We start from the raw sequence: 27,207 nt of genomic DNA on the forward strand, positions 1-27,207 counted from the left end.
TTAAACAAGCTCACCTTTCCTACAAACAAATAAACCAAGTTCCTAAATTTTCAATCTCAGTTGCCTTTCATGGTTGTAGAAAGTAACAGCTTGACAAGCAATATCCTGAAATTGAATTGCCCTTTAAATTTAATATGCTCAGGCTTCCCTTTCAGACAGCCTGCTGGCTAAATGCAGCACTGGCAGATGCTACCCTCAACTCTCACTGAATATTGCTTGTCTTTGGGTGTGTTTTTTTTTTTTTTTTTTTGGGGGGGGGGTGGCTCTGGCTCCTCCAGGGCTCCTCCTGTTGATCTGTGTCTGTTTGGAACACTGCACCTGCACAGCATGGCGAAGGTAGAGCAAGATACGCTTTAAAAAATTGAATGTGGTGGAGACAAAATATTGCTAACACTTGTTCAGGTAGCAAGCTTCTTCAGCCCAGGCATACAGGTGCACCCTGTGTGCCTACTGTGGATCCCAACCCTACCTGACCTGGCCAGACAGGCAGGGGAAGGGGCACAGAAATCTGGTGAGTGTGAATGCCTGTGTTTGTGGTCCTGCTACCTGCCTCCTGTGTTGGGATTTGGGTTGTGTGAGTCTGTATTGGGTAGTTAAAATGGCACGTGGAAGGCTGCCTGTGGTTCTTGGTGTCTGTGTCCAGGAGCAGCTTCCTCCTGGAGGAGGTGCAGAAAAGGTCTTCCAGGATGCGAGAGTAGCAGTCATCACCTCCTACAACAAACCTCAGTGCTTGGCTTGCTTAACTTGATGAAACATTACTGCAAAATGATCAGGTTGCCCTCTGGAAATACACTGTAGATTTTGTTATTAGGTTCAAAGATGCAGAGAGAATTTAAGGTAAGATATAATATTGGATAAAGTTACCACGAGCAAGTTCAGGCTGGAAGGGAAGAGATAGCTAAAGAGAACAGTGAGATTTGGAGTCATCTTTCTACGTGACTAGGTGAATCATTCAATCCCAGTTAGCGTTGATACAAATTTTTGATCGTAATTAGATGAGCTTATTGCCTACATTACTCCAGTAGGCAAGCAAGCAGACTGCCATCCAGTCAGTCTCTGGCAGCACTGTGTTGTTCCGTGAGCTTTTCTCTTTTCCTGGTAACAGCTCAGTAAGAAAATACTCTCCTTCTCTTTTTAACCTTTAGCTGTGACATAAAGATCAGCTCAAAGACCAAGTTGCATTCATCACATTTCTTTTTCCCCGTGCCATTATCTTTTTCCAAAAATCTCATGGCTGCTAATTAAATTGCCATTTCATTGTGTGTTTGTATGAACGTATTCAGTTCTCTGTGAATCAGCACAGGCTGCAGTTCATATCTCACCACAGAAGTCCTGTGTGTCTTTAGGACTGTCTGTTTCCTTTTTCTGTAAACTGCAGTTAGCATTAATTCCTTTTTCTTCTTTCTTTGCATTATAAGCTCTTTTTTTTTTTGATGCAGAACCTTTTTCATGACTTAAGCTTTTTTTTAGTGCCTAGTGCTGTAGGGTCCAAATTTTGTTTGAATTTCCAAAACATTACGAAAATGAGAATTACTAGTTTTCAGTTCAAAAGCAATATTTATTCTTGTTTGTTTGGTTTTGTTGATTGTCATGTTTCTTGAGGTCCTAGCTTTCCGTTCACTGCAAGTATTAATCCCCCATCTTTGTATTCCTGTTTTTGTCAGGATTCCCTTGTTACCCTTCCTGGCAGTGCTGATCTTTTTAGCAGGCAGGCGTTTATGAAGCAGAAACACCAAGTGTCTGAGATGGTGCTGGTGGGAGGTTATCCACACTTCTTCTCTGATCTGCTGCTAAATGCTGCAAGTTGAAAAGCTTCTTGATATTTAGCAGTTATTTGTAATGTTTGAGTGAACGAAAGCTGTATAGTGACCTAGCTAGTACATTTAGCAACACTAAAGAAAGTAAGAAAAGGTCTTTTGTCTCTTACTGTAGTCCAGAAGTCCACCTACGAATGATTTCAAAGTCGGCATGAAGCTGGAAGCCCACGATCCTCGCAACGTTACCTCGGTCTGCATAGCCACGGTCATTGGAATCACTGGTGCCAGGCTAAGGTTGCGGCTTGATGGAAGTGACAACAAAAATGATTTCTGGAGGCTCGTGGATTCCTCGGACATACAGCCCATTGGCACCTGTGAGAAGAAAGGGGGCATGCTCCAGCCTCCGCTGGGTAAGAAACAGAGCTTCTGAACCCACGTGTATGGAGTAATGCTCTTGTGTAGTTGATTTTACCTTTTTGGCTTGGCAAATTCAGCGGTACTAACATTTCATCAAACCGTTATTTAACTGGAAAGGAGAGGTGAGCAAACTAATTCAGGGTAAGTGAAATGTGGGGTTTTCTTCTTTTTGGATTCTTTTGACGTAAGAATGAGCAGCGTAATTGCTGTGGGTTCTTTTGTTTGTTTGTTTGCTTGCTTTTAGTTTTTAGTGGAGGTCCTCAGTGTTAGATGGTAGTGTCTGACAGCATTTGTAACAGTGAGACAGTCATGTGCCCCTTCTAAAAACGTTCCCTGGCACACACCCTACCTCCTGAGTAGGTAACATTTTCATCCTAGGTGCTGTCCGTGCTCCTTTTAGTAGACCTTCATAAGAATTGAGAGTGCTGGAGAAGACTGACTCCTGTTTTCCTCTTAAGGAAACCAGAGTGGCCCACTAGAAGGCGCTCCCTGTTAACCAGAGTGTGAAAGGCTCAGCTGGGCTGCAGAAGGTGCATACAGTTCAGAACAACTGGAATGTTTTCTCAGGCACTCTGAGCAAATTGTGATCTGGGAAAGGTGGCACTGGGTTGGTTAATGCAGCATTCTGCTCAGAGGCAGGAAAAAGGCACTCCAGAGCTCTAGCAAGCTGCAAGCTTACTGCATGCAATTCTCAGCTACTCAAGTTGACAGATGTGGGTTGGATCAGTTTGCCATGAGGAGTTTGTGAGCATGACAAACCTCAACGCACAGGATGCAGCTATCCTGGGCTTAGAGGGAGTCTGCAGGATTTCTTTTGCCTTCCATGAGCAGTATGGCCCACGGCATGTCTCCCCAAACTGAGAAATGGTGCTTGGGCTTAGTCAAAGCTTACTGTGAAAGTTTATTAAATGTGGAACTGTACAAAGGAATTCCTTGCTATAAAACAAATGCTCAAAATTAACTGATTAATTACTGTGGGTCATGTAATTGTGGTATCATTTTTGTCTGCTGTGATTAATCAGTATATCTAGATCTACATTCTTGTACCATGTTTGTTATATCTAAAAATTCTAGGTGTGGAAATCTTTAAAGAAACTGATTTTTCACGTTGGTCTGAAAATAGTTCAGCTTTTGAAAAGATGGAAAAATAATAGCCAACATTTACTTTAATTTTCTCCCCACAAAACCAAGCCAAAACACAACAGTAACACTTCTTTTATTCTGCTATTTCTTGTAATGTTTAAAAGATGCAAGAAATAATGTTCTTAATGTAAAAAATGAACTGTAGCCAAGAATTGCTTATTGTTGTCTTCCTGTCTTATGGTTCTGGCTTTGGTGTCTTCTAACTGTGACATGTGGCAAGGCAGAGGTGCAGTGAAGAAGACTGGTATGCTTCCTCTTAGTGGCCTCTCAAGAAACCAGTCAACCATATTTGTTAACAGCTTTTGGATCTTCTGCTAGAAAGGTGAAGCGAAAGGGGTAATTTCATTACAGCATGAAACTTGATTTGCTCCTAAGCAGGCAAACAGATACAGCAGCAGTCCACGTAACCATTAAGATGCTTCATGTAGATTAACAGGGTAGATTTTTGTGCTGTTGTGCTGCTTTAGAAACACAAGAAAGCAGTGCAGCTTGGGCGCCAGTCTGCAGAAGTATTAGTTGAGATAGAGTCTGAACCCAAAAGGGTTTATTTTTTCCTTATTTTATATGGATGTAGACATTTTGAATGGAAACACTGGAAATTTTTGAGATTGGAGGGGAATATTCTGATTTTTTTTTTTTTTTTTTTTTTTTGAGAAGTAACTCAGTGTAGCTTCTCTGAAGTGCTTGGTACAACCTTGTAGAACGAGTACAGTCATACCAGTATGAGCAAGGGTAGTAATAGAGAAGAGGACGTCTGTTCTTACGTGTATGTATGGCATTAAAATTATGGCTTTAGTCCAGGATGACAGTGATTTTTATTTTTTTTTTTTAAACTTGTTTCTAAACTATCCTGATGAATAACACAACTCTGGGTTATGTATAATGGGGACAGTCGATCCATTACAAAGAGAAACTTTCCGTGACCATCAGCAGAAGGACTGATGCCGTTACAGAATCACAGAATTTTCTAGGTTGGAAGAGACCTCAAGATCATCGAGTCCAACCTCTGACCTAAATCCACGTTCTCTGGATACTCTTTCTTACTCCTGTTCGGTCAGGCTGCTTGTAGTGCAGCACCAAACAAGCAGATGTTTCCCTGCATCTAGAAACATAAGCTTACCTGCCTTCAGAACAATTGCTGTTATTCAGCAAAGAATGCAAGTGCCATTATTTTTGTCCCTCCTGTCTTAGATTTTTTTTTAGAGATAGGCTGAATTCCAGCAATCAAGCATTCTGGCATACCTAGATAAATTTTTGAAAAAGCTTTCTTGGCAGCTTTACAGCATCCTGTTCCTGGGCAAAGCTGGGAGCTAATTGGGTGTATAATTACCTCCTGTTAGACATTTAAGCAACTGATTTTTTTATTATTTTTTTTTCCCTGAGTAGTAGGGAACCTTCTGGATACTAATGCTCTGGTTATCTCATAATCACAAGTTAAAATAGCCCCTCCTCCCTGATTTTAACATCGGTTTAATTATACGTGTTACCTAAGGTTTTTGAGAAAATGATTAGTGTAGGAAAAGTGTTCTTGTTCCAGCTTCTGGTTTTCAAAGGGGAGCTTTTATGGTTTTGAGAGCTTAATGTTCTCAACAAATTACGGTGAAGATAACGTTTTGTATGGTTTTTACCAGGACAACTTACAGGACAAGTGAAGCTAATTGAAACTGTTGTGTAGTTGTCGTTCCTCTGTCTTTGTGTATGTATCCTGTCTCTGCTAGCTGCTTAGGAATATTGCATTTCAGTAATCACACGTGTTTAGATTGCATAAAGACGCTGGTGTCAAACCAGGGGTGATGATCAGCTCAGCAGTCCTCAAATTATGAGGCCATTCCTCAGGTGTGAGCTTTGTGTTAATTTGGGTGTTGCATAGGCAGTTCCACCATGTAAACTGTTTATCCAACTGAAAATAGCTTGAAGCTGCAAGTTCAAGGACTGCTAAACCATATGATCCATGCAGTCCAACTTTAGATGATGTAATGATTTAACTGATGAAGAATTGCAAATCCATTCCACCTTTCTAGGGACATTTTTTTCCAACAGAATCTTCAAGATTTGGTTGTGAGGAAGTTCCTTAGTTCCTGGCAGGTTTTGGTAATGTTTGCTTTGTGGAGGAATGTCCAATTCTCACTATTACATCACTTTTCCTGTAAAAATCTGCCAGATATACAGGATACTAAAGATGTAGAAAAAATGTCCACTGCATTTGTTACCTTACTCATTACTTTGAAGCATTCATTTGGAAAACACAGAAAGCAAAGGGGGTATTTTTCATTTTGTTTCTTTAACCAGAGAGTAGATTCTGAGGGAAGGTTCTCAGGAACGAGAGTGTTTTCAGCTAAACCTTTGTTCTCCTTGAATAAGGTAGTTCAGCTGAACAAATTTGATTACTGTTTGTGCTTTTTATTCACTTGTTTAATGAAGGATGTTGAAGTAGAAATATCTTCCAGTTTGTTTCTCGATATGATACATGCTTTTATTAAAGTCATTTTATGTTTGTTCTTCTCTGTTGTGTGCTCTTTGTTGAAGAATTTCTATTTATTTATTTTGGGGACGGAAGAGGAGAAACCAGGTGGTCTTTTTCTCGCCTGTGGTCTGGTGAAAGAATTAAAACAGCTTCAAAAATTAGAGGGTCGCTCTTCGATAAATGAGGGAAGCTGGAGCTGAGGAAGTTGAGATTGAGAAGTGGCCCTGAAAGGTCATCTCGGTACATTTCTGTACCAGGGAGGTTCCACTGAGCCAGGGGCTATGTGGGATGACCTGGTAATCTCCTGTGCTAGAACGTGCATGTTGGTAGGTCTCACACACTTAATTGTAAAGTCACAAATCAACAAGTGCTGAAGATGGCCGTGTATTGCACAGCTTTCTGCACCAACACCTGCCCTGTCTGTTCCTTCTTGATCACTTTTATTTTGGCCATGTGCAAAACACAGGGAATTAGGCATTAGTAAAGCCGATTTTATATCATTTTCTTCCCGTTGTATCTCACAAACTGACGGTAGGGATATTGTATACGAGTAATTTATTTGTTACTTAGGATTCCAGATGAATGCATCTTCGTGGCCGATGTTTCTCTTAAGAACTCTAAATGGAGCTGAAATGGCACCCGCAGCATTCTTCAAGAAGGTAAGAGGAAAAGAGCCGCTACTAAATGAGTTTCCATCAGTTGGTCCATGATTGCATTTTTTTAGTGAGGATGCCAAGATAGTGCCTGTTGTCTGCAGCACAGGAAGGCCAGAAGATTATATAAAACTACTTTGAAGTGGATTGTCAAGGTACAAAACCAGACAGAATGTGATCTGCCTGTTGGATAGCATCTCTTTTCGTGAGCTGAGACTTCTAAAGTATGTTGTGTTGTTCAGAAAAATTGCATTAGTTCATTTTCTGTGTCCTGGATTTAAGATACGATGTATCATCTTACACTCCTTGACAGCATCACATTCACGTAGTGATTGTGCACAGGAGTAAAAAAAATTTGTTTAGTGGAGAGCAAGAACCATCAGAGAAAAGTAGTGCTCTGAAAGGTTTTGTTAAGTGTTTTCACTGGGCACATTACTCATCATGTAAAATGTAATCAGAAAGTAGTTGATGGTAGAAGAAGCTGCTTGTTTTTGAACATGACTTGGGTAAACTACTGTGAAACATGAAAAAACAATTTATGAAAACAATAGTAATATTAATGTGGCTTTGTTGTGATGCTGTCGCAATGGATGTCTTCATTTCTGATACTGAGAACGACATTCAGAAGTATGTCAGTAAATCAAGGAGTTGGTTTCAGGCCTGCAGCCACATCGCTTACATGTTAACTTACTGTAATTTGCGGGGCTGTGACGAATCATACTTCCTGTGCTGGCCTATCAGTATGTCTGAGATCATTTTTGGGGAATGAGGTTCCTGAGGCGGTCATTTGGGTTCCCTTGGGTCACAAGCTCGGCAGTGAGGGTACGCTTCTGCTGGTCACGTTGACTTTATTTCTGGTTCTCTTTTGTCCATTTGGAATTGGTCTAAGGCAGGCTTAGTTACCAGAGGCCTATAAATAACGTCCAGTGCTAATGAATTTTTCATGGGCTAATTGAGAGGTGAAGCTTTTACCAGACAGTTATCAGTCCCCAGAAATTCCCATTCCCTGCAAACCTCCTCTTCCTTATTAGCATGTAATGATTTCATCGTGGTGTCTTTGCTGTCTTGCTGCCGAGGCATAATGTATTGGGTGCAACCCATTGCTTATGTAAATACTTCCAGCACAGCCTGGCTGCCATGGGGAATTTTGCTAATTATCCCAACCCTGTTTGTGGGAATAGAATCTAGATTTTTATACCACAGAAGAGAAAAAGCAAATGTGAAGCATCAGTAAGTTTCTTTGGATGTCTACTGTAACTTTTTGAGAGTAGTGAGTATAAGAAATAAAAATGTTGAAGAAAAATGGATTTCCTGTTGCTGTTTTTTTTAATTATTATTATTTGTAAAGGGTCATACAAACGCAAATATTCTACCAATCTTACTTTTGTAGGAACCACCAAAACCTGTGACAAACTGCTTTAAAGTTGGAATGAAACTTGAAGCTATAGATAGAAAGAACCCGTACTTGATTTGCCCAGCAACCATCGGAGATGTGAAAGGAGATGAAGTTTTTGTTACGTTTGATGGCTGGAGAGGAGCATTTGACTATTGGTGCAGATGTGATTCTCGAGATATTTTCCCAGTTGGATGGTGTAGCTTGACAGGAGATGCATTACAACCACCAGGGAACAATGGTAAGATGACTAATAATATTGCTTAATTGTTTTTCCCCTCAATTACAGCAGAATTTTAAAAACCAGCTGGCTGTATGCAGATAAGACTGGATATTTGATTTGCGAGCAGTTGATGAGGACGAAATATTGTTGAATTTTCTTTACGTATTTTAAAGCTAATAGGATAGTTTCTGGGAAACAGGTTTGTCTGTTTGTAGTAACTCTGGAAGCATTTTATTTAATGCTCTACCACTGAAGGGCTTTTGATAATCTTGAATTTTCCTGGGCTTGTGAAAAATCTTGGACTAAACTAGTTTTGCCATTTGTATTGTAGATAGATGCTCCTGTTTAACGATACCAATATATTCTCTGCAGCAGCACTTTACATTAAGCTTACCGCTAAGAAAATAAAGTAAAATAATCTTTTAAAGAAGAGAATATTAGGGCAACTTTGCTTCTGTGAAGGTTGAAGGTTTCAAATATATATTTAGGAGGCTTTTGCTTCACACTCGCAAAATTCTGTCTCGTAGCTGCCTATTCTGAATGCTTTATCATCCTCGTACCTTTATGGATATTTGTGCTTAATGGTTATAGAGTCCTCTTAAGTAATGGCCACCTTGTTTTATAATCTGCAGCCGCCTACCCTAGACAGTCAAAAACAGAATAAAGAGAAATACCCTGAATGTAATCCCTCTCCTACTTTGTCACGTTTCTGTAATGCAAGTTTTTTCTGCCAAACTCTTTGGGCTCTTCTACCCTTGCCCTCTTCCGATTTGAATGAAAGAGGGGTTTTTAAAGAGGGGAACTGTATTTTAGTTAAACACTTCAATACTGTTGACCAGACTGAGCTGTTCTAGCGGTGAGCACTTTCATAGCTGCTGCTAGGTAAGGAACAAGCAAACTGGTATCACAGAGCTCCCACAGGAGGTGCCAAAGAAGGGAAGAAATCAGTCATTCTTGCTGCTTTCTTCCTGCCTGTTATTTTTCTCAGTCCCTTGCCAACCGGTCATGAGCTGTATGGAAGATCTAGCTGAGATGAGTTCAGAGTCCCTTTCTCAGCTGTTTGATTCCTCTGTGTCCTTGTCCTCACCTGCCCCTCTGTAATACTGTCCGCAGTTACTGGGTCACAGTAACTAATTTAGTTTAGTCCATAGCAGCAGATTTCAGCGAGGGAGCAATGGTGTGTGGAGCTGTACGGGCAGATCCAAGATGTGCAGGTACAAATCTGCAGTGAGAAGGCATGGGAAAGGGAGTTGAGGACGGTCTACATTCAACCAAAATGATATAGTGGGTCCCAAACTGACTGCGGCCTGATGTGTGTGTGTTCCCAATCTGTAAAGTGCACAGCTCAGCTTCTTCAGAAGGGTGACTTTGTCTGGAGAAGTCCCGAATGAGGTGTGTTATTATGGTAAGTTAATTATGTCAACTATGGAGAAATAAAATGGCTTTATAGGAAAGGGGCCGTGTAAATAAGTGATGTAAATTTTTTTTAGAAGATATTTTTATGACTGTTTAGTTTGCTGACTCCAGTTGTATCTTTTGGAAAGAAGCGTTATGAAATTGTTTAGTCTACTCCAGTTTCAGTGCTGGAAACCCAGCAGTGTTTTGAGATAACATGTACAACATTCTTCTTGGCCGATTAGTGTTTGGTAGAGATCAAAGGGTTGTATAACAATTAGTTAGTAAATCTGATTAAATATTCCAGTTGTTTGGGTATTAAAATAAACACAATTCCTGAGTGTGTTCAAATTTGGTGCAGGCTGAAATTACCTAGCCATGTCACTTTCTGGATTCTATCCCCTTTTTATGAAAAACAGTGACACTTCAAGCACTGATAAGACCCAAGGCAACGTTCTTGCAGAAGTTTAGTCAAAACTGGAGAACTTCAGAGACGTGATAGAAGTGGGGAGCAGGAAGGTGAAGGCCAAGGATTTTGTTGTTTGCAGTTCTAAAAGCGTCTCCAAGGTTAACTGCAGTTTTATTAAAACTTTGTGTGGTCCTTTTTTTTCCCCATTCAGAGCAGGAAGAGTTTCTTCTTCAAATTTTGCTTCATGTGCTTATTTTTCAGGCGTGCATTTGTCAAGTTTACATAGCTAGATGAAATATTTTTTGCTCTCAGGTTACTTATTTCACTGTTATTTGATTGCTTTTGAGCCATTAAAGTACTGTAATGAGAGTCCTTTATTAAAATGTAAATAATAGCTTCAAGGAGAGTGTAATCAAGTCATTTCAATTCAGAAATTTGATAATGTTGTCAGGATTCTTCATTAAGTCACATTAACATTGACTACTCCTGTTATGGAAGAAAGCATGACAGATAACATATTGTAGGAATTCACTGGAAATATTATGGTATCGCTGTAGCCCAGACTTTTTTCCTGCAGGTTAGTTTAGTATTTCTGTCCTGAATTGCCACAGTAGAGAGTGAAAAAAATTGACGGAGCGTGGCTTAGATTTCAGAGTTGGTATGATGTGAAATATTCCAGGTTTTTTATAGCTACTTTTTTCCTGAAGTCATTTAAATGTGGCAAATCACTAGCGAAGGGCTGAAAACAAAACAAATTTTAGTCACTAAGCAAGAACAATATCCTGTAATCTAAGTATGAAAATGATAAATGATGCTTTAGTTTTCATCCGTACCTAAGACAACAATTTCCTGCCATGAGACTTACGTGTTTGTTGTCTGATTTAGCACTTAGCAAGAGAGAGACTGCAGTAACGGAGATGATCTGAAAATTAGAGAACATTTTATTGCAGCTGTTTACTCTCTTAGCCATTTAGGATGCCCAGAGAGAATGTGGGCCCTCTGTCATGGGTTGTTTTTAAGAACAGTTTGTACGCGGTCTTCTTAGATATTGGTGAATTAATTCAAAACAGGATATGTGGTCTCTTCAGCCTTGCGCTCTGTAACTCGCATTGGTTTTAGAAAGATAAGCTCAAGAACTAAGACATGATCAATAGAAGATAAAACGACGAAGGTAGGTACAAACAGTAGTCCAAAGCAACTTTCTAATGTTCAGTCCTTAATCTTCTTGCCGATGCTTTGTCTTCGGTCCCTTCCAGCAGATGTGACTTGGTTGGACCTGGCTGGGTGTCAGGGCATGTGCTTAGTGGGATGAGATGTGCTTGTTTAATGTTTATACGAGCAGAAGCTGTACTTAGCTGATTTTGTAGCTGGATTCCTTAGAAATATCTAGGATAGTAGTAATTTACGTAATGTGTGGTTTGACAGCAGTGCTTGATGTTGGGTTGACCTGCTGGCCCAAGGTTAATATTTTAAGGATGCAGTAGCTTGTTTTCTCCAAGTCTCTTGGGCCCTTAAGTGCTTTTACAGATGACTCGTCACACAGGAGCAGCAGCGTGAGCTATGGCTGGTGAAAAAAGTTGGCATGATAATATCTATGCTGGATGAATGTGAAGGACCTGCTCTGGGAGGCTTTTTCCAGCAGAGGCTGAAAGCAGATGTCTGAAGAAAAGCAAAAGCACACAGGAGAGAGGTTTGCAGATGTGTTCCTAGTATCTGGCACTCTACGGCCCAGCACTGCCCAAGCCCCAAATAATTTATGCTGAGTACCTCCTGGAAGAGTTTGTTTCTGTTCACTTATGTTTTGGAGACGTGAACTTTTAGCTCCCAAAGCATCCTGTAGCAGGGAGGTGTGTGGAAGAGGAGATAGCTTTTTCCTTGCTGCTGGTTTCATGTTTTGCCCTCTAGTTCTTGGACTGAAACAGCTTCCCAGGCTTCCAGTTCTTGTACAGGAGGAGTCAGTAAATGGCCATTCCCGAACAGCTTTCTTGATATCCACCATGGTTTATCATCTTCCCACAACTGTCTCTATTGCAAACTTGTAAAATCCTGTTCTGCTTTACCTTGTTATGTGATCAATTTAATTTGACTGATCACCTTGGCTATTCTGTACAGTTTCCAGCTGAGCTCTGTCATTTTTGAGCCACTGGAACCAGAAGTGCACGAGATATCTAAGACTTGGTGGCATTGTTCTGATTTTTCTTTTGTTTTCTATTCCTCTTATTCCTAAATTTGTATTTGGGATTTTGGACTGCTGCTGAGCAATGTATTAATGCTGTCATGGAAATATTTATTTTCATTCCAAGATGACCCTTTTGTGATGCTTCATTAGTCACAGAAACTGGATCATTCTGAATTGCTTGACACTGAATTTCATCTTCTATTTTCTCATCTGCTGAGCAACTGCTTAGTTTGCAATATCTTTCTTTACCAACTATATAATTGTTTAACATTTGTGGCCATCTCATGCTTTGTTCTTGTTCTAGATCATATACGGTTCAAATGGCACAAGCCCAAGCAGAGATCTCATCAGGATTCCTCTAGAGTCCTCTTGATTGTGGAAATGTCCATTTATTCCTGGACACTGCTTGGTATTTTCTAACGATTTCTTCAGAAGGATCATAAGGACCTTCTCTCATATTCACTGTTACTTAAGGGTTTTTATGGCTTTTTTTTGTTATTGCTGTTTTTTGTTGTTTTTTTTTTTTTTTTTTTTTTGTCTGTGGTGTGAGATCTTGTCAAATGCAAGTTCACAGACTGCATCTGCTGACTTTCAGTCATCTGCTTGTGTGTTGACTCCTTAAAAAGAAGGTACAATGGGTTTGTGAGATGGGACTTTTTCTCTACAAAAGCTGTGTTTGGTTCTCCCCCAACTCATTGTATTTATCTTTGTGTTCACTCCCTCTGTTCTATGGCTAAAACAATATTTTTTTAGCAACTTGCCCAGTACACACATCAGGTGTCCTGTCCATGCCTTCCTGGCTGGAGTGTTAGCATCATTTTAACATTTTAGGTGCCTTAAGTCTTTGGATTTGAAGCAATTTTAGGGACAAACTTGCACAGTGCCATCAGTAACCTGGATGTTTCATCGTTTTTCCTTACTAATCTAAGGGCGGTGTGTCCTGCCAACCCACTATTGTTTGTTTTGTCTCTGATTTCTGACCTCTGCTACTGGTACTTCATGTCATGAACTTGCTTGAAATCCCTGTGAAGAGGGGTTCTGATATGGGAACCAATGTGAGCTTCCTTGGAGGGAACGTGAATGCAAGAAGAACATTGAGTCTCGTTGCTTTAACATTACTGCCTGTGATTGCTTGTTCTGAAATTTGATCATCTCTTGGGTCCATGTAACTTCTGCCTTTGATACGTTTTAAAAAGGCTTTTTAAACGTTGATATCTTTTGGATGTTCTTCTATCAACTCTTTTTCTGGGCCAAACGCCTTATGCTTTTCTATTTAACTGCTGTACATGTTGATTTTTATTTTACTCAGTTGGCTAACAGAGAGCTGTTACTATGCCTAGGAATATTTTTGTATTGCAGTGTAGCTGCTTGTATCTGAGGCTTACGATTAAAATAGAAGGCAGGATGACTGGAGATTCTTGGAGCAATTTTGGTTTGCTGTTTCTGTGAAAATTCGTTTTACTGTTAAGTCATTCCATGTAAATGGCAATTGTTTAGGTAACCCATCTTCTTATTTGTAATGTAAGTAAAACCTCTTCCACAGAAGAATGAAGAAAAGAACAAGTGGGGACAAGCCATGTAGGAAATAAGTAGTTTCACCTGCAAAGATTGATTTCATTGCAGTTATATCTATCATTTAGGTGTGAACTGCATCTGGAGAGGGACCAGCTTTTGTAGATCCCTGTTATCTGCTCCACCACAGTCTTCTGAAGTTCAATCTCTGGCAGATCGAGGTGATGCAGCAAGTCGTGAAGCAGGAACTGCTCTCTGCACTCTGCAGGAAAGAGTCCTGGTCAACAAGGGAAGATGATGTAGTAATCTAAATAAAAACAGTGAAGCACTCTAGCTTTTATCGTTAGCCCCCTTCCTTCCCTCCTCTCTTTCCCCCTCCACACCGTGCGTCAGCTCATTGCTTTTCTCCCAGTTCCGTGCATTTATTGCCAGAGTGATCATCTTTCACTGTGCTAATCAGCCTGTGATGATGTGGTCTCCTCCTAAAAGCTGTCTGCAGTGATAAGAGTAAGACAGGCCCAAGTAGAGATTAAAAAATATCTTGTCTGTTTTATGGTTTCTTATTTAGTTTTACTTAATCTTCAGACGTGATCTCAGTATTTTGTACAGATCTTGAAGCTAGTTACTAAAAATGCACTTAATGCACTTCTCTGTTGTTGATAATGAAATTGTGTTAGGATTGCTGGATTTTCAGCAGAGTTGTACGCAAATGTACAGCGTCATTGTAAACTTCAGTACTACTCCACAATGTTTGCAGACAAAACAAAAGCAGCATTGAAGCTACTTTAGAGAGAGCTACAGTAGAATCTATGAAAAGTCTGCATTGTTCGAAGTAGCAAAAAAAAAATCTGATAAGTACAGTAAATCTTAAGTTTCGTTAGCGAAAGAAACATGCTGAAATTGTGCAATTTCATCCTGCCAGAGATTTCCTTTTGCTTTCAGTGCAGCCAGCTTCTTTTCATGAACAGGTCACAGTAGTTAGGCACACACAGTAAGCAGATTTATGCTGTCTTCGGAGTTGTACATGAAAACTCCTCAGTGCTTCAGGCTACGCTCTGATTTCCTACATTCTCTCACATGTTAAGCTTTTTATTAATTTGGTATTAATGTTTCTTGGCATCTTGCAGCAAGGCCTGGTTGGTGCCACTACAGGGCAGAAAGCGCTTAGGAAGGAATAAAGGTTTTGCCTTTCCCAAAGCTGAGGCCTTATTTGTAAGCCTGATTGCTTGACTATCTTACCATGCTTATTTAAGGTAATTGTAATTTCCTTTTAAACTCTTAAGTGCTCCAAGCACATGTATTTTTGATTGTTACATGGAAAATATTTTATTTGCTCTTAGAATAGAGGTGGAAGTCTAGTTGGAAGGGCCCTTCAGAGACCGTCGAGTCCATCGGCCTGAGCACGTCAGGGCTGCCCAGCAGTTAGGGCACATCACTGAGGGCATTGCCCAAACGCCCCTTGAGCACTGACAGGCACGGGGCAGCACCCAGCTCTCCAGGAAGCCTGTTGCAGTGTGTGCCCACCCTCACAGCACAGAAACATTTCCCGATGCCCAGCCTGAACTCCCTGGTGCAGCTCTGCACCGTGCCCGTGCCCGGCCATCGGGCCCCAGGAGCGGAGGCCGGCGTCTCCCCCTGCACTTCCCCTCCTCAGGAGGCTGCAGAGAGCAGTGAGGGTGCCTCTGGGCCTCCTCTCGTTGCCAAAGATGCTCACAGTTGGACAACTTGCTCAGAAAGATGCTGTGAGGGCCAGGACTAAAGGCCTCACTAAAATCCAGAAGGATTACATCCGCTGCCTGCCTTTCCCTCACCCACCGAGTGGGTGACCTTATCGTGGAAGGAGATAAGTGGCTCAGGCAGGACTTTCCCATGGCGAACCCATGTTGACTGTGCCTGGTCATAGCTTTGTTCTTTAAGTGCCTTTCAGTATCCCCCCGGACACTTTTCTGCATAACTTTTCTCAGGACTGGGGTTAGACTAACAGGTCTGTAGTTCCCTGGGCCCTCTCCCATGCCCTTTTTGTGCATGGGTATAACACTGGCCAGCTTCCAGGCGGCAGAGACCTCTCCAGGCTCCCACGACCTTGGCTGAATTGTTGAGAGGGGTCCAGCTTGTAGCATCCACAAACTCCTTCAGCACCCTGGGGTGAATCCCATCTCACCCCGTGGACGTAAGAACATGGAGCTGCTACAACTCTTCCTACAGTTTTGGTGATCACAGATGGAAAGCCATTGTTCCCACAGTCATGGTCCTACAACTCTGAGGACCTGGCAGCCCAAGATCTGTTGTTACTGTTAAATGCTGAGGCAAAAAAAAAAAGGCAAAAAATACTTACCCTTTCTTATTAGGTGACTATCTGCTTCAAGCATCGGTCTCGTGTTTTCCTTTGACCTCCTCCTGCTGTTGGTGTACCTGAAGAAGCCTTTTTTGTTGTCTTAACACCACACTGGCTGGTGTCGACTCAAGGTGAGCTTTGGCTTTTCTCGTTTTCTCCCTGCAGATGTGGGCTGCAGCTCTGTCCTCTCCCTCTGAAGCCAGGCCTTGCTTCCAGAGGTCATGTATTTTCTTTCTCTGCCCTGCTTCCAAGAGTTCCCTGTTCAGCCAGGCCCCACTTGCAGCACAAGTCAAGACCTCTTTTGGAGGTCTCCTGGATACTGATATCATGAGGGGTTGTGTTGTCCAACTGGTGGATGGGACTGAGTGAATTTCAATTTACCATGTTAGTACACGTAAGCTGCCCCCTGAAGCTTGTGGCGTTTTGTCTCACCTGGGGCCCACCTTTCATCTTGGTGATGCTCTGTGGGGAGCAATAATGACAAAAACTGGACAGAATAAGTAGCAGCATCAAGAACCACGATGCTAAAACTTGTACCTGCTGGGTAGAGGTGGGCTTTGCCATGCTTCCTGTGGCAAACTCCCATTAACAAACCTGTGACAGTAAGCTATTTGGAGAACTTGCTAATCTTTTCCACTTCCTTTCCCAGTTTGTCAAAACTATCACAATAAATACTTAGTAAATGAAAGGTTAATTTTATAGTTAAAACCCTGGGCTTGAATTCAAGAAGTCAGTTTCCATTGCTTCCACTGTGGGATTCTCACATGGATTTAGGGTAAGTTGCTCAATCTCTTTGCCTCATTTTTTATTTTTTTATTTATTTTTTGTATCTGGTAGATGAGAGAAAGGCCAGGCTTTTATATTCAGCATTCAGCTTCTTCCTCAGTGGGGGCGTATCAACAGTACTGCAGTAGGAACAGAATAATTTCTGTCTTGAAAGAAGTGCTGGTTTAAGCACCAAGTTATGTTTTTACTGTCCTAATTGGCACGTTCACCCGAGGAAGCAACGCTGTGTTCACGGAGTGCATGGCAAAATGGGCCCGTACCTTGCTTCATGCGATCTCAATTCAGCTTTTTGAAGACTGTGACACTAACTGAATGGTAGATTTAAAATGTTTAAATACTACAAATCGGGAGCTTTTTTTCCTTGGCTTTAGCTAAAGAGGTAGAGTGACACCGTCGCTGTGGATTATTTGAGGGAATTTTAATAATTAGAATTGCATGAGGATTCGGAGCCGTCATCTGCCCCATCCCCTTCCCAAGTGCTGGAGCTTCTCAGTAGCTTCAGATTTCAGTTGTCTTCAAGTATCTGACTTATTCTAGCAAGAGATCTTGGGGATAATGTTATGGGGTTAAATTTTGCGTTCCTTCATGTGGCGTTTGGCCCTCATCTGAAGCCTGATACCCTTCTCGTGTAAATAAGCTCAGTTGACTCCAGCGGATCTGCTTGCACGAACGAAGACCGACTGGTGGTGACGCATCTTTAGGGCGTGGGTTCCAGGACATTTGGGTTGTGCGTTTCTCTTAAATATGCTGGATACAAAGCTCATAGGTGCTGGATTCTCACATGAGTGATTTTTTTTTTTGGGAAAAAAAAAAAGTTTAGAACAAGCAGTCATTAGCAGTATGAAAGCTCTTGGTGTATTGCATGGGCATCATCATCTATGGCCTTTGCTAGCTCCATAGAGCAACTAGAACTCGGCGGCCTTTGAAAACCCCCTTTAGTTGCTAACATTGCAATGGAAAAGCATGTTTGTGTAGGCTGCTCTCCGGTCTCCCGTCGCTGAGGACAGCAGTAGAGCTTTTTGGATCTAAATAAGAGACTTGGGAAAGAATGCCACACAGCGCATCGAGCTCCTGAAACTTGAGCGGTCGATATTTTTGTAGAAGAGCAGCATGAAGCAAATGCTTTATTTTGTTTGTGCAAATGAGAAGAGCATTGTGATGCAAAGCAGTATCCTGAAAAGGCAAATGTGCTTTTTTTTTTTTTTTTTCCCCGTTGTAAATATCCCAGCTAAATACTGCAGTAATTGCAAGCAGAGCTTGGCATTTTTTCTCTCTATTCTTTTCATCGATATATTTTAACAAGTCCTCATGAGACTATTAAAACGTCTTAGTTTTTGGAACATGTGGTCTAGTGGGGATAACTTTGTCTGCAGATGCAGTGGGCTGGCAGCTAGGTTTTGCATGTCTTTTCATTTCCCTCCAGATCCTCTGACCCGGCGTAACCTTTGGTCTCCCTCTGAAGGCCGGGGTGAAGGAAGTATGAGCAGGTGACTGATGATCACTGTCAATACAGCCTGCAGACAATATGTGAATTACTTTAGCAGTCTCCCTCTGCCCCCCCAGCTCCCCCTCCCCTTCTCCTCTCTTAAATCAACAAATGCAAATAGCTGCCTCCTTATTTGCTGCTATCTTGGAGGCTGCCCGGGCAGCATGGGCTTTGTTGTAGTCCCTGCCTAGTGAAAAAAGCGGCTTCAGCCTTAAGTCAGAAGAAAAAAATACCAAATGGGACCTGAGCCCCCCCCTTAATGGCTAATGCTGCTAATATTTGGTCCTCTGGCGTGTGCAGGTAGGCGGATGCTGTGCTGAGAATCCTTGCTGTCTGTGTTTCAGGAGGGCTGCCCGCAGCGGTTAAACTCCTTGCTTTGTTGCTCTTTGTCTGTAAATATCCTCCTGGAGAGGAGAAGGGGTTGCCCAGCGGGTCGAAGCTCATACCTGTGCTCGTAGACCCTGCTGCCATTGCACGTAGCTCTGTCTGCAGCACTGGCTTTATTTGCCATGGGAGAATGGATGTGCGTGTGCGAGATTTCAGCAGAGGCACAAGGAGTTTGTCAACCCATGTTTACTTACGAGTTTATGATCCTTTTATTAAACACCTAATTGCGTGGCATGACTAAATAAAAAGAGCTGCATTTTACCGTCGTGTAAGCCTAATGTAGGACATAATATATAGTACTGTTTAGTACAGCGTACAGTTGATATTTGTCTGCTTTTCCAGAAGCATTGCTCAATGCAAGTTGTCACTCAGCAGTTCAGATACATGAGCCTAATGCCTTGCCAGGAGGTGGTTAAAATTCTCCTCGGTTTATTTTAAGCTGTCATTGCCTATGAAAGTAAGTTTGGGTATAGACAAATATAAGGAAAGCGATTGCTTTCCATGTCGAGAAGGTGGTCCTTCTCGGGTACCTAGGGATATAATGTCTGTATTTAATGTCTTAGGATTGCAGCCAGCCGTAATGAAGGAGTTTCTCCTGACCTGCCATTCAGGACTATTAGATTAGTTTGGCTGAACCAGACAAATCAGTGTATGTAAATGCTCCTACAGCTTTAGAAACGTGTGTCGATAGAACCTGTACTTTATAAGAAGTCTGCTTGCAGTGTGTAGTTCGTCTTGCCTTGACATTTTATATTGCAAAAACTTTGTAACAGGTAAATAAAACTTCAGAGTTAAAGTAACAACAGTTGTAAAGCTGGGTAACTGTTCAGGTGGCCATCACTTGTGCAGCGAGATGTTAAAGCTGCTGCTTAATCTCCAGGTATATTCACAAGATCTCTTTTCAAATATATGTTTCATTTGCTTACCAGAAAGTCTCAATGTGCTAATAGTCTGGGGGGGGAGAAATGTTACAAATTCACCAAAATCCAAAAAATTAACTTTTTAGAAGTCACCCATGTTAAAGTTTTAGTCTGCAGTAGTCCTTTGTATCAGGTGCTGGTGACTGACACAGTCAAAGCCCACTTGGACCCTCGCTTGTAATACTTGTAGGTCACATCACCTGAAGCTCACAGCGTTTATAGTTCAGGTGGATCATGGGGAGCTTTTCCTGCATCAGGGAGCCACAAAAGGCTGTGGGAAAGACAGTATCATGCTAGAAATCCAGATGATCTTAGTATAAGGGCATGAAATGCTTTCAAAGATGCTGTGTATTCTCTTTTTCCCACACCTCCTGTAACAAGGGTGGTTTGCTGTCACAAAATCTCCCATTTTCATCCTCTACTTCCCTCTCCCTTTCAGCTTCTGCATCTGCCTGCCAGCAACCAGTCCAAGAAACAGCACGTAGCTCTTCCTGGGCTCTTTGGGTCATGGCTTTGTGCTGGCCGCAGGTAGCATGGTGCAGGGCATCTCCCTGATGCTGTGCCCATGCACTTAGGTTCTGTCTGACATCCTCCTGGTGTTTTAATCCATCTGTTGCTAAGAGAAATGTCACAACAAAATCAGCATTATTACTTCAGAGAGGTGAGACGGGTGGAAATGATTGCTAACTAGCACGTGTAGCTCAGAGAAATCTGATTACAGCTTGCAGGTTCGCATCAAATTATAATGCAGTCACAGCACATTCATGCCGGCTCCATTTCGTACTGCGGTGGGAGATTCAGCAGAGAACCACTTCAGTGTTACGAACGAATATAGATGTTATTTTATGCTTTAATTTTGGAAGTCCTTCTTCTAAATAAAAATTGAAGTCTGGGTGGCTCCTGGCAGAAAAAGCTGGGTACAATTATGTGAACTTAACTTTCTAAAGTAGCATTTCAGACAAATGCCTATTCGTGGTACTTTGCCTAGCACCACTTTCTCCTCTTCAATTGGATGATTTCTTCACTGCTCCAAATCGCTTTGTAGCTTCCTAGAAGTAGTCAGCGTGTCTTGTGGTAGTGGGAAGTGCTGTGAGAGGAGAGGGGATGTATTATGGGCTGTATAACTTGAGAAGCATTTTGAAGGCCTTCTTGATGAATGGCGCTCTAGCTTGTTATAATGAAAATTACAGAAAGCATTTATAAGGTGAGTGGATTAATACTTTTTTTTTTTTTAATTTTTATTTGAATGTGTTTCTTTTTTTCTTAGGCAAATCCCTCTAGACTAATGGGTATAAGAGTTTTCTCTTTGGCTTTAAAGAAGTTGAATAGTTTCGTGCCAACTGCTTGAGTTCAAACTATCCACGTATATTTCTTTTTCGATGTGAATTGTGCACTACACTTTATTTTTTTTTTTTAAGCCTTTATTAGAAAAGTTGCTTTCCATCATTCATTTTGAGGTTTTTCCCCCCCTTCCCTTTTGTTTTTGTTTTTCCTCAGTTGCCATTACAAAGAGCAGTGCAAAAATCCAATCTTCCCCTTCCAAAGTGACCCGGCGTTCAATGCAGTCTCCACAGAAATCTGCTCCAGTACCAGCGCAGCGAGGCAGGAAGCCAGGTCGGGGCAAACCCCCTGGACAGTCTGCAGTTCCCAAGAAGGGCAGGTCTCCTAAAAATATCCCCCTGACCAAAAGCACCTCTCATACTGAGAATCTTAAAACAAGGAAAAAAAGTTTAAAACCGGGAAAAAAGGTTAGTCCTTATCTACTATTTTACTTTATATTGCAAAATTTTGTAGTGAGAATTTTTTTTTTTTTAATTTAATTTTCTGGCTTTTCTTCAGCCTTCAGGGCTTTAACTGTCTTCAGAAGTTGATTATAGGAAACAACCTAGAATAGCTATTCTGGAATATTTTAGGATAAGCTTCTGTGGATTATCTTATTCTAGAACAGGAATACCGATTTAGATTGATTTATGGGTGAGTTGTTGCTGTTGAAAATGACTATTCAGAACTAGCCATTTTCAGAAATATTCCAGGGGAATATTTCCAGGGAAACCTTTAGGCTTTCCAGTCTGGATTATTTTGTTACTGAACCATACGTACACAGTTTGCTTACTTTTTGGTCTCATGTTTAGCAACAGAGGGTTAGGAGCATTGAGGGTTTTGGCACAAAACGTAGGCGTCTTAAGTGTACAGGTGGACCTGCCACGTTAATCTCTTGGCTACCCCCTTGTCCTGGGGATCCTGCACGAACCACGAAGCTTCCTCCCAGGCAGTGGGTTTCCCCAGGTGCGAGCCTGAAAGCTGTGGTGCCTTTTTCACCTCAGAGCTGACTCCGAGGGCTGGATGATGCTCGGGCACCACCGGCTGCTATCGGGTCGGCCGTGCTGTCACCCCGTTCCCCTCCACCAGCACTGGCAGGCGAATGATCCCAGGGTGGGCTGGTTCAGCTGCCCACACACCTCTCCCTTCTACTCCCATCTTTATCTGATCCCCACAGAGAAGCACGAATGCTGCTGCTACTGTGAGGAAGGGCAGGATCACAGCCGGGCAGATTCAGACAAGCCCTGAGCTGCTGTGGAAGCACAATCTGTTTCCTGAGGCTCGTTCAGCCCCTGCAGGGTGTCGAGGCCAGGCTCTGAAGCAGCAGCCCTGCAGTGTCTTTCCCTAGACAGTTTGTATCTGCCACCCTGCTACTCCCTGCTTTGCATTAGCACAAGTTGAGGGTGGCAGGCACTGCTTTTTGTTGGGTTTTCTCACCCCCATCCACCCCCAGCTTTACAAAATGTGGAAGTTTTGCTTTTTTGTTGTTTTTTTCTTTTTTTTTCCTTCAGCCTGGGTCAGTGTGGGCGTATAGGAAGAATTGCAGGTGGTGCAGGTGAAGGGATGGAGGAATGGCACAAGGGGGACCTCTCCCATCAGTGCTGCTCAGTGTGAAGTGCTAGTGAAACACCTTTATTGGAGCACACCCAAAAGGTGCTGGCACAGAACTGGAGCCAGTCACTTTGCTGAAGTGATGGCAGCAGGGTAAGGAATGATTCCAAAGACTGGAAAATGAACCCTGAGCGGTCTCGCTGCTGCCTTCCCCTCCCAGTCAGGCATCCAAACTGGTGCAGGTGGTCTCCAGCTTTCTCTCTTGCTTGGTTTATGAAACTTCCCAGAGGTAGAGGGTAAAGAGAAGAAAGCTGTGCCCACCCAGACAGACTGAGCTGGTGGGCAGGGTGTTCTCTGTAAATCTGGGGGGCTTTAAGGGAGATCACTGAATGCATTTTGTATCTTAAGGAGGTACTCAGGTGGAGCAGGATGTGTGCTTCTGTGTAAGAGTTTTGTGCTCCTCTGGCTGTCACGAAAAAGAAATTGAGACTAGTTGGAGGCATCTCACCTTTAGGAGAGGCTTTCTGGGCTGGGTGATGGGAAGTGTCTGCGTGGAGCACTGTGCTTGGTACCTGCTCTGTGTGAGGTCAAATCACTTCTGATTTCCTCCGTGGGACCAGGGAACCAGGAGTTAAGGTTTGTAGGATCTGAGCCGGAGCTATCCATCTAACTCGGCCTATCACTATAGTAACTTCTGCATTAAAAACTATAAAAATGAGCTCCTTTTGAGAAGTCGTGGAAAGTTTCTATTGCTAAAGTACGTGGTAGGATTGCCAAGACGTTACACACACGTGCAGTCTTTGCAGCGTTACACCTGGTGCTGTATGGGAGAGGAGAGGGAATCACTCTGTGGGAGCTCTGTATCTGTGGGGTGTATTTGACACAGAGGGCCACAGGGCTTACACACTTCACAATGCGTACACAAAGTAGTGTAAGTGATAATGTGCTTAGAGTTTTAAATGCCTTTTTTTTTTTTTTTTTTTTTAAGACAGATACAAAAAGAAACCACCCACTTTTTCAGACTGCAGTTGTGCTCCAGATGTGAGCTGGCTGTGTGTTTGGGGAGGTTGGTCTATGCCTGATGGAGCATAGATTTGTTCAGCTTCTTAACTCTTACACTGAAGAGGCAGTCTGGGGCTCTGCCTTTTTAAACTCATTATGCTGCTATGTTTATCATCGTGCAGGTATTAATTTGTATTATACAGCTAGGAGCATTAAGCTGTCTTGTCATTTTCTCCTTTATTTAAACGTATTCTAAGCTTCTCCAAGAGGATGACATGCGTGGTGGGTTTTATTTCCCATTCCCAACCCACAGCGTGCACTGTATGTTTGTTTTTGTGGTTTTTTTTTTTAATTCTGTCACAATTAAGAAGAAATCTTCTTGCATCTCTTCCATCACTTTTTAAAGTACACTTTGCAGAACAAAGCCAAGCATTCCTTCCAGACCCACTGATTAACACGTACTTCTCAAGGAAGGGCCTTGGACTGAGTGTGGATCACAGCCCTAAATCTGACCCCACAAGAGCAGCATCCACATCAGGTCTGTGCAGTCAGTGAGGGCTGGATGGCGTGCAGGGCTAGGTGGTAAAACTGGGACCAGGCAAATCTGCTGGGCTCTGCTGGGAGGACATAGCTTTGCTGCTCCTCTGTTTGGGGTTGCAAAATGAGAACCTCAGTTGAATAAGCATGATATGCTGTATTTCCAAAACATGTCTTCCGAAATAAGGAAAGGACAAGGTAAGAAATCACTTAGGTGTTTGTGTGGCTGGTAGGTAGTTCTTCTTAGCTTGGTGTTTGCATTTTGTTTTCATGCCTCATTTCTCCCGTTGCCTCCCTCCACGTCCCTCTCAACTCGACCACTGGTATTTTGCAGCATGACAACAGCCAACTGGTCCCCTGGCGAGTCCCTTCTCCGGAGAGGCTTCAGGAATGTCAGGCTTCAGATCAAAAGCCCAGACTTCCTAACTGCATTTTTGTTCTCTGTGTTAAGGAGGAGATTCTCAGTGCTGAGGATGAGACCTTTCTGCTTCCCGGCGTTAAGATGCATGGGCAGTTTCTGACAAGCTATACATCAATGTTTGGCTCGGTGTTTGACCTGAGCCACTCACTCACAAAGCAGCGCCAAACCTTGGCAGTCTCTCTCTTGTGTTCATGGTGATTCCCTCCAGTACCGTGTTGTCAAATAGTTTCTACAGCCAAGCGTATTTTCTCTGATCTGTAATGAGCACAGAAATTTTCTTTAATGTGCTGTGGGTTTTGGAAGGAAATCAGTTTATTCTCTGTAGGTGTTCTGTGGAGGTTAAGCACCGTTGCTCTTAGGAAGGTGTGTGTTTTGATTGCTTACTGCGTGATTTTTAATGTATTATTTAGTAAATACTGTGCTTGTAAGAGTGGTTGCTGATAAATGGATGCTTCTCTTAGGGAACTGACTGATTTTTCTCTTAACTACAGAACAATGTCAGACCACCAGAGTCAATCCAGAGTAGCCAGGTCTCCGCTGCCTTCAGCAGTGTCGAGACCTTGGGTAACCTCTTCCCTTCCTATTCTTATGTGGTAGGTAAGAAAATGAGGACATAACCTGTTCTCATGCAAAAATAAATGGTGTAGGAAGAGGTGAAGAACTATTTTCCAGTTAATTGCTTCTGTTATTTCTGTGCATTTTTCATAACACGTCAGAGCACGTTAGAAGTGCCTTTCTCATGTATATCTCTTTCCTAAATCCCAGTCCAAACCAAATTACACCACCATTTGCTTTTCCTCAGCTGGAAGGTAAGGCATGCTGACCAATTTCCAAGTCCTTGGGCTCCGAGCTCTGGTTGTCTGTCATATGATAGGCTGCAAATAAGTTTGGTTTGGGAAAAGAAGAATGTTTTGGCAACCCATGTGACTGGATTATAACTACGGGTTTATTTGATATCTTGCGTCAAACACCCATTCCTGAAAGTGATTAGTTGAGAATTTCAGCCCATTTGAAACAAGTTGAAGGAAAATGTAGATGCACTGTAAAGCTGACAGCTGAATTTGAATCAGGATTTATATGTGAATATGTACATGGCCCAGTTAATTTATTGGAGTTATGATAAACCCAGATGATTGGAAGAATATGGCCAGGAAAGTAATCCAAAACACCTCTTCTGTGATTCGTAAAATGTAGAAGGGTCATGAATGGATACATAAAAACTCATTGTTTTTCTGCTCCTTCTCAGGTAGAGGTGGGTTTCTTTTTAAGTCATTTGTCTTCTGCTACTTCACTCAAGTAGCTGTCAATGCAAATGAGCAATTTCTGGGCTTCCTTTCCTGGATTTCATCGTCTTTGCAGTGTGTGGTACTTCTGTAATAAGGAGCTACACACACTCCTAGTAGTATGATAACTGGTAGTAGAAAGGGTTAGTATACTACTTAAAAAGCATTAAACATTTTGACTTTTTTTTTTTTTTCTTGAAACAGAAAAAAATCTTCCCAGAACAACTGTCTTCTGCACCACCTTCTCCTCTTTCTTCTCCTGATGGGGACAGTGGCACTACACAGATACTTAAAGATGGAGTTAGTTTATCTGGTGCAACTGCAGCAGTTATATCCACAGGTAAAAGGAAAACAATAATGACATTTTCAGTGTGAAATTGCTTCCATTTCAAGAAAAATAGTTATGTCATTTTATGGAAAATACGCCATAAACTTATTACAGCAAATGATTACTTGCCTACTTTTTTTTTTTTTTTTAAGGTATTTGTAGGTTGCTGTGCACAAGTAGTATGTAAATGCCTGCGTTATAGCAAGAAGTGGTGGAACAGAGAGACTTTTAGTAGATCTACTAGACCTGGCTAGTGCTAGACTAGTACAAACGAGACTAGTTTGTTTCTGTCTGAAAGAGAAACTGTGTGGTTCTTCCATGTCTGTCGCAGTCCTCAATATATGAAAAGGGAGCAGATGTAGCTGAAAAACCAATATGATCCTCAAGTATCATTCACACTTGACTATCAAAAAACAAAAGTGAGATTTTGTTTCTCTGTAGCCTTACATTAAAAAAGCAATTCCATTAAAACCAAGTTAAGGCGATCAGGGGAAGTAAGTCCCTCCTCCCCAAACAAGCAAAGTTAAGAGCAATGAAAAGTATCTTAAACAGGGTTGGCAAAACAAAAATAAGCTACTTAATGAGCGAACTCGTTGAGGAACCTGTAACCCTGTAATGAAACAATTTGTATGTTGTCAACTGAAATCTCAGAACTTTCTAAAAAGTCCATAAATTATGATAATTTTGTTTGGGGTACTTTTGACATTTAAAAACTGTTTTTACAATAGAAGTTGTCAGGCCCTTCTCAATCCCCGCTTCAGTGATGGATGAGGGGAAAATACCTATGTGTTTCCTAGGAACATAAACCTTGCAGGATTCAGTTGTTACTGAGATCAGACAGAAGATGTCACAAAAACTCTTTTTGCTGATTTGTATCTTTTTTTTAATTCATACAAGGATGCATCCTCCAATATGAAGACATCAGAGAGTAAGCTGATATGCATGAAGATAGAAGATCATTGAAACACTTCACAGAAATGTTTCATTTTTTAAAGTCAAATGTTTTTAACTAAGCCCAAATAGCACTACAGTTAAGAGAACGTGGCAGCCTTTTGTATAGCGAATGCTTAGGTTGTCTGCTTAATCAGCACAGAAAGACATTTTTTCTTTAAGCTATAATAGTGCCTTGGGTGCATCCTGGCCATATAATAGTCAAAAAGAATGAAAAATAAAAAATCTTCAATTATGTCTTTTCCTCTTATTTTTTACAGTGTTGTTCATTTTGAAAGGTTTTCATAGTCCCTGTAAAAAGTATTTTCGAAAGTCCGGTTTGCTTCTGTGATAAGCTTTAAACCACCTCGCACAG

The 27,207-nt window shown here is 41.8% G+C and overlaps 1 protein-coding gene across 1 annotated transcript in view; it reads left to right on the plus strand.

Annotated features, from left to right (window-relative positions):
* The window catches only part of SCML2 (Scm polycomb group protein like 2), a 60,400-nt gene that overhangs the window by 19,292 nt on the left and 13,901 nt on the right, over window positions 1-27,207 (plus strand). The window contains exons 4-8 of the mRNA XM_032205736.1: window positions 1,933-2,167; window positions 6,352-6,440; window positions 7,825-8,068; window positions 20,957-21,207; window positions 25,778-25,913. Coding sequence (XP_032061627.1) covers window positions 1,933-2,167; window positions 6,352-6,440; window positions 7,825-8,068; window positions 20,957-21,207; window positions 25,778-25,913 — 955 coding nt within the window. The remainder of the gene's footprint in view (window positions 1-1,932; window positions 2,168-6,351; window positions 6,441-7,824; window positions 8,069-20,956; window positions 21,208-25,777; window positions 25,914-27,207) is intronic.

Source organism: Aythya fuligula, chromosome 1 (genome assembly GCF_009819795.1).
Source record: "Aythya fuligula isolate bAytFul2 chromosome 1, bAytFul2.pri, whole genome shotgun sequence".
In the NCBI taxonomy this organism is placed as follows: Eukaryota; Metazoa; Chordata; class Aves; order Anseriformes; family Anatidae; genus Aythya; species Aythya fuligula.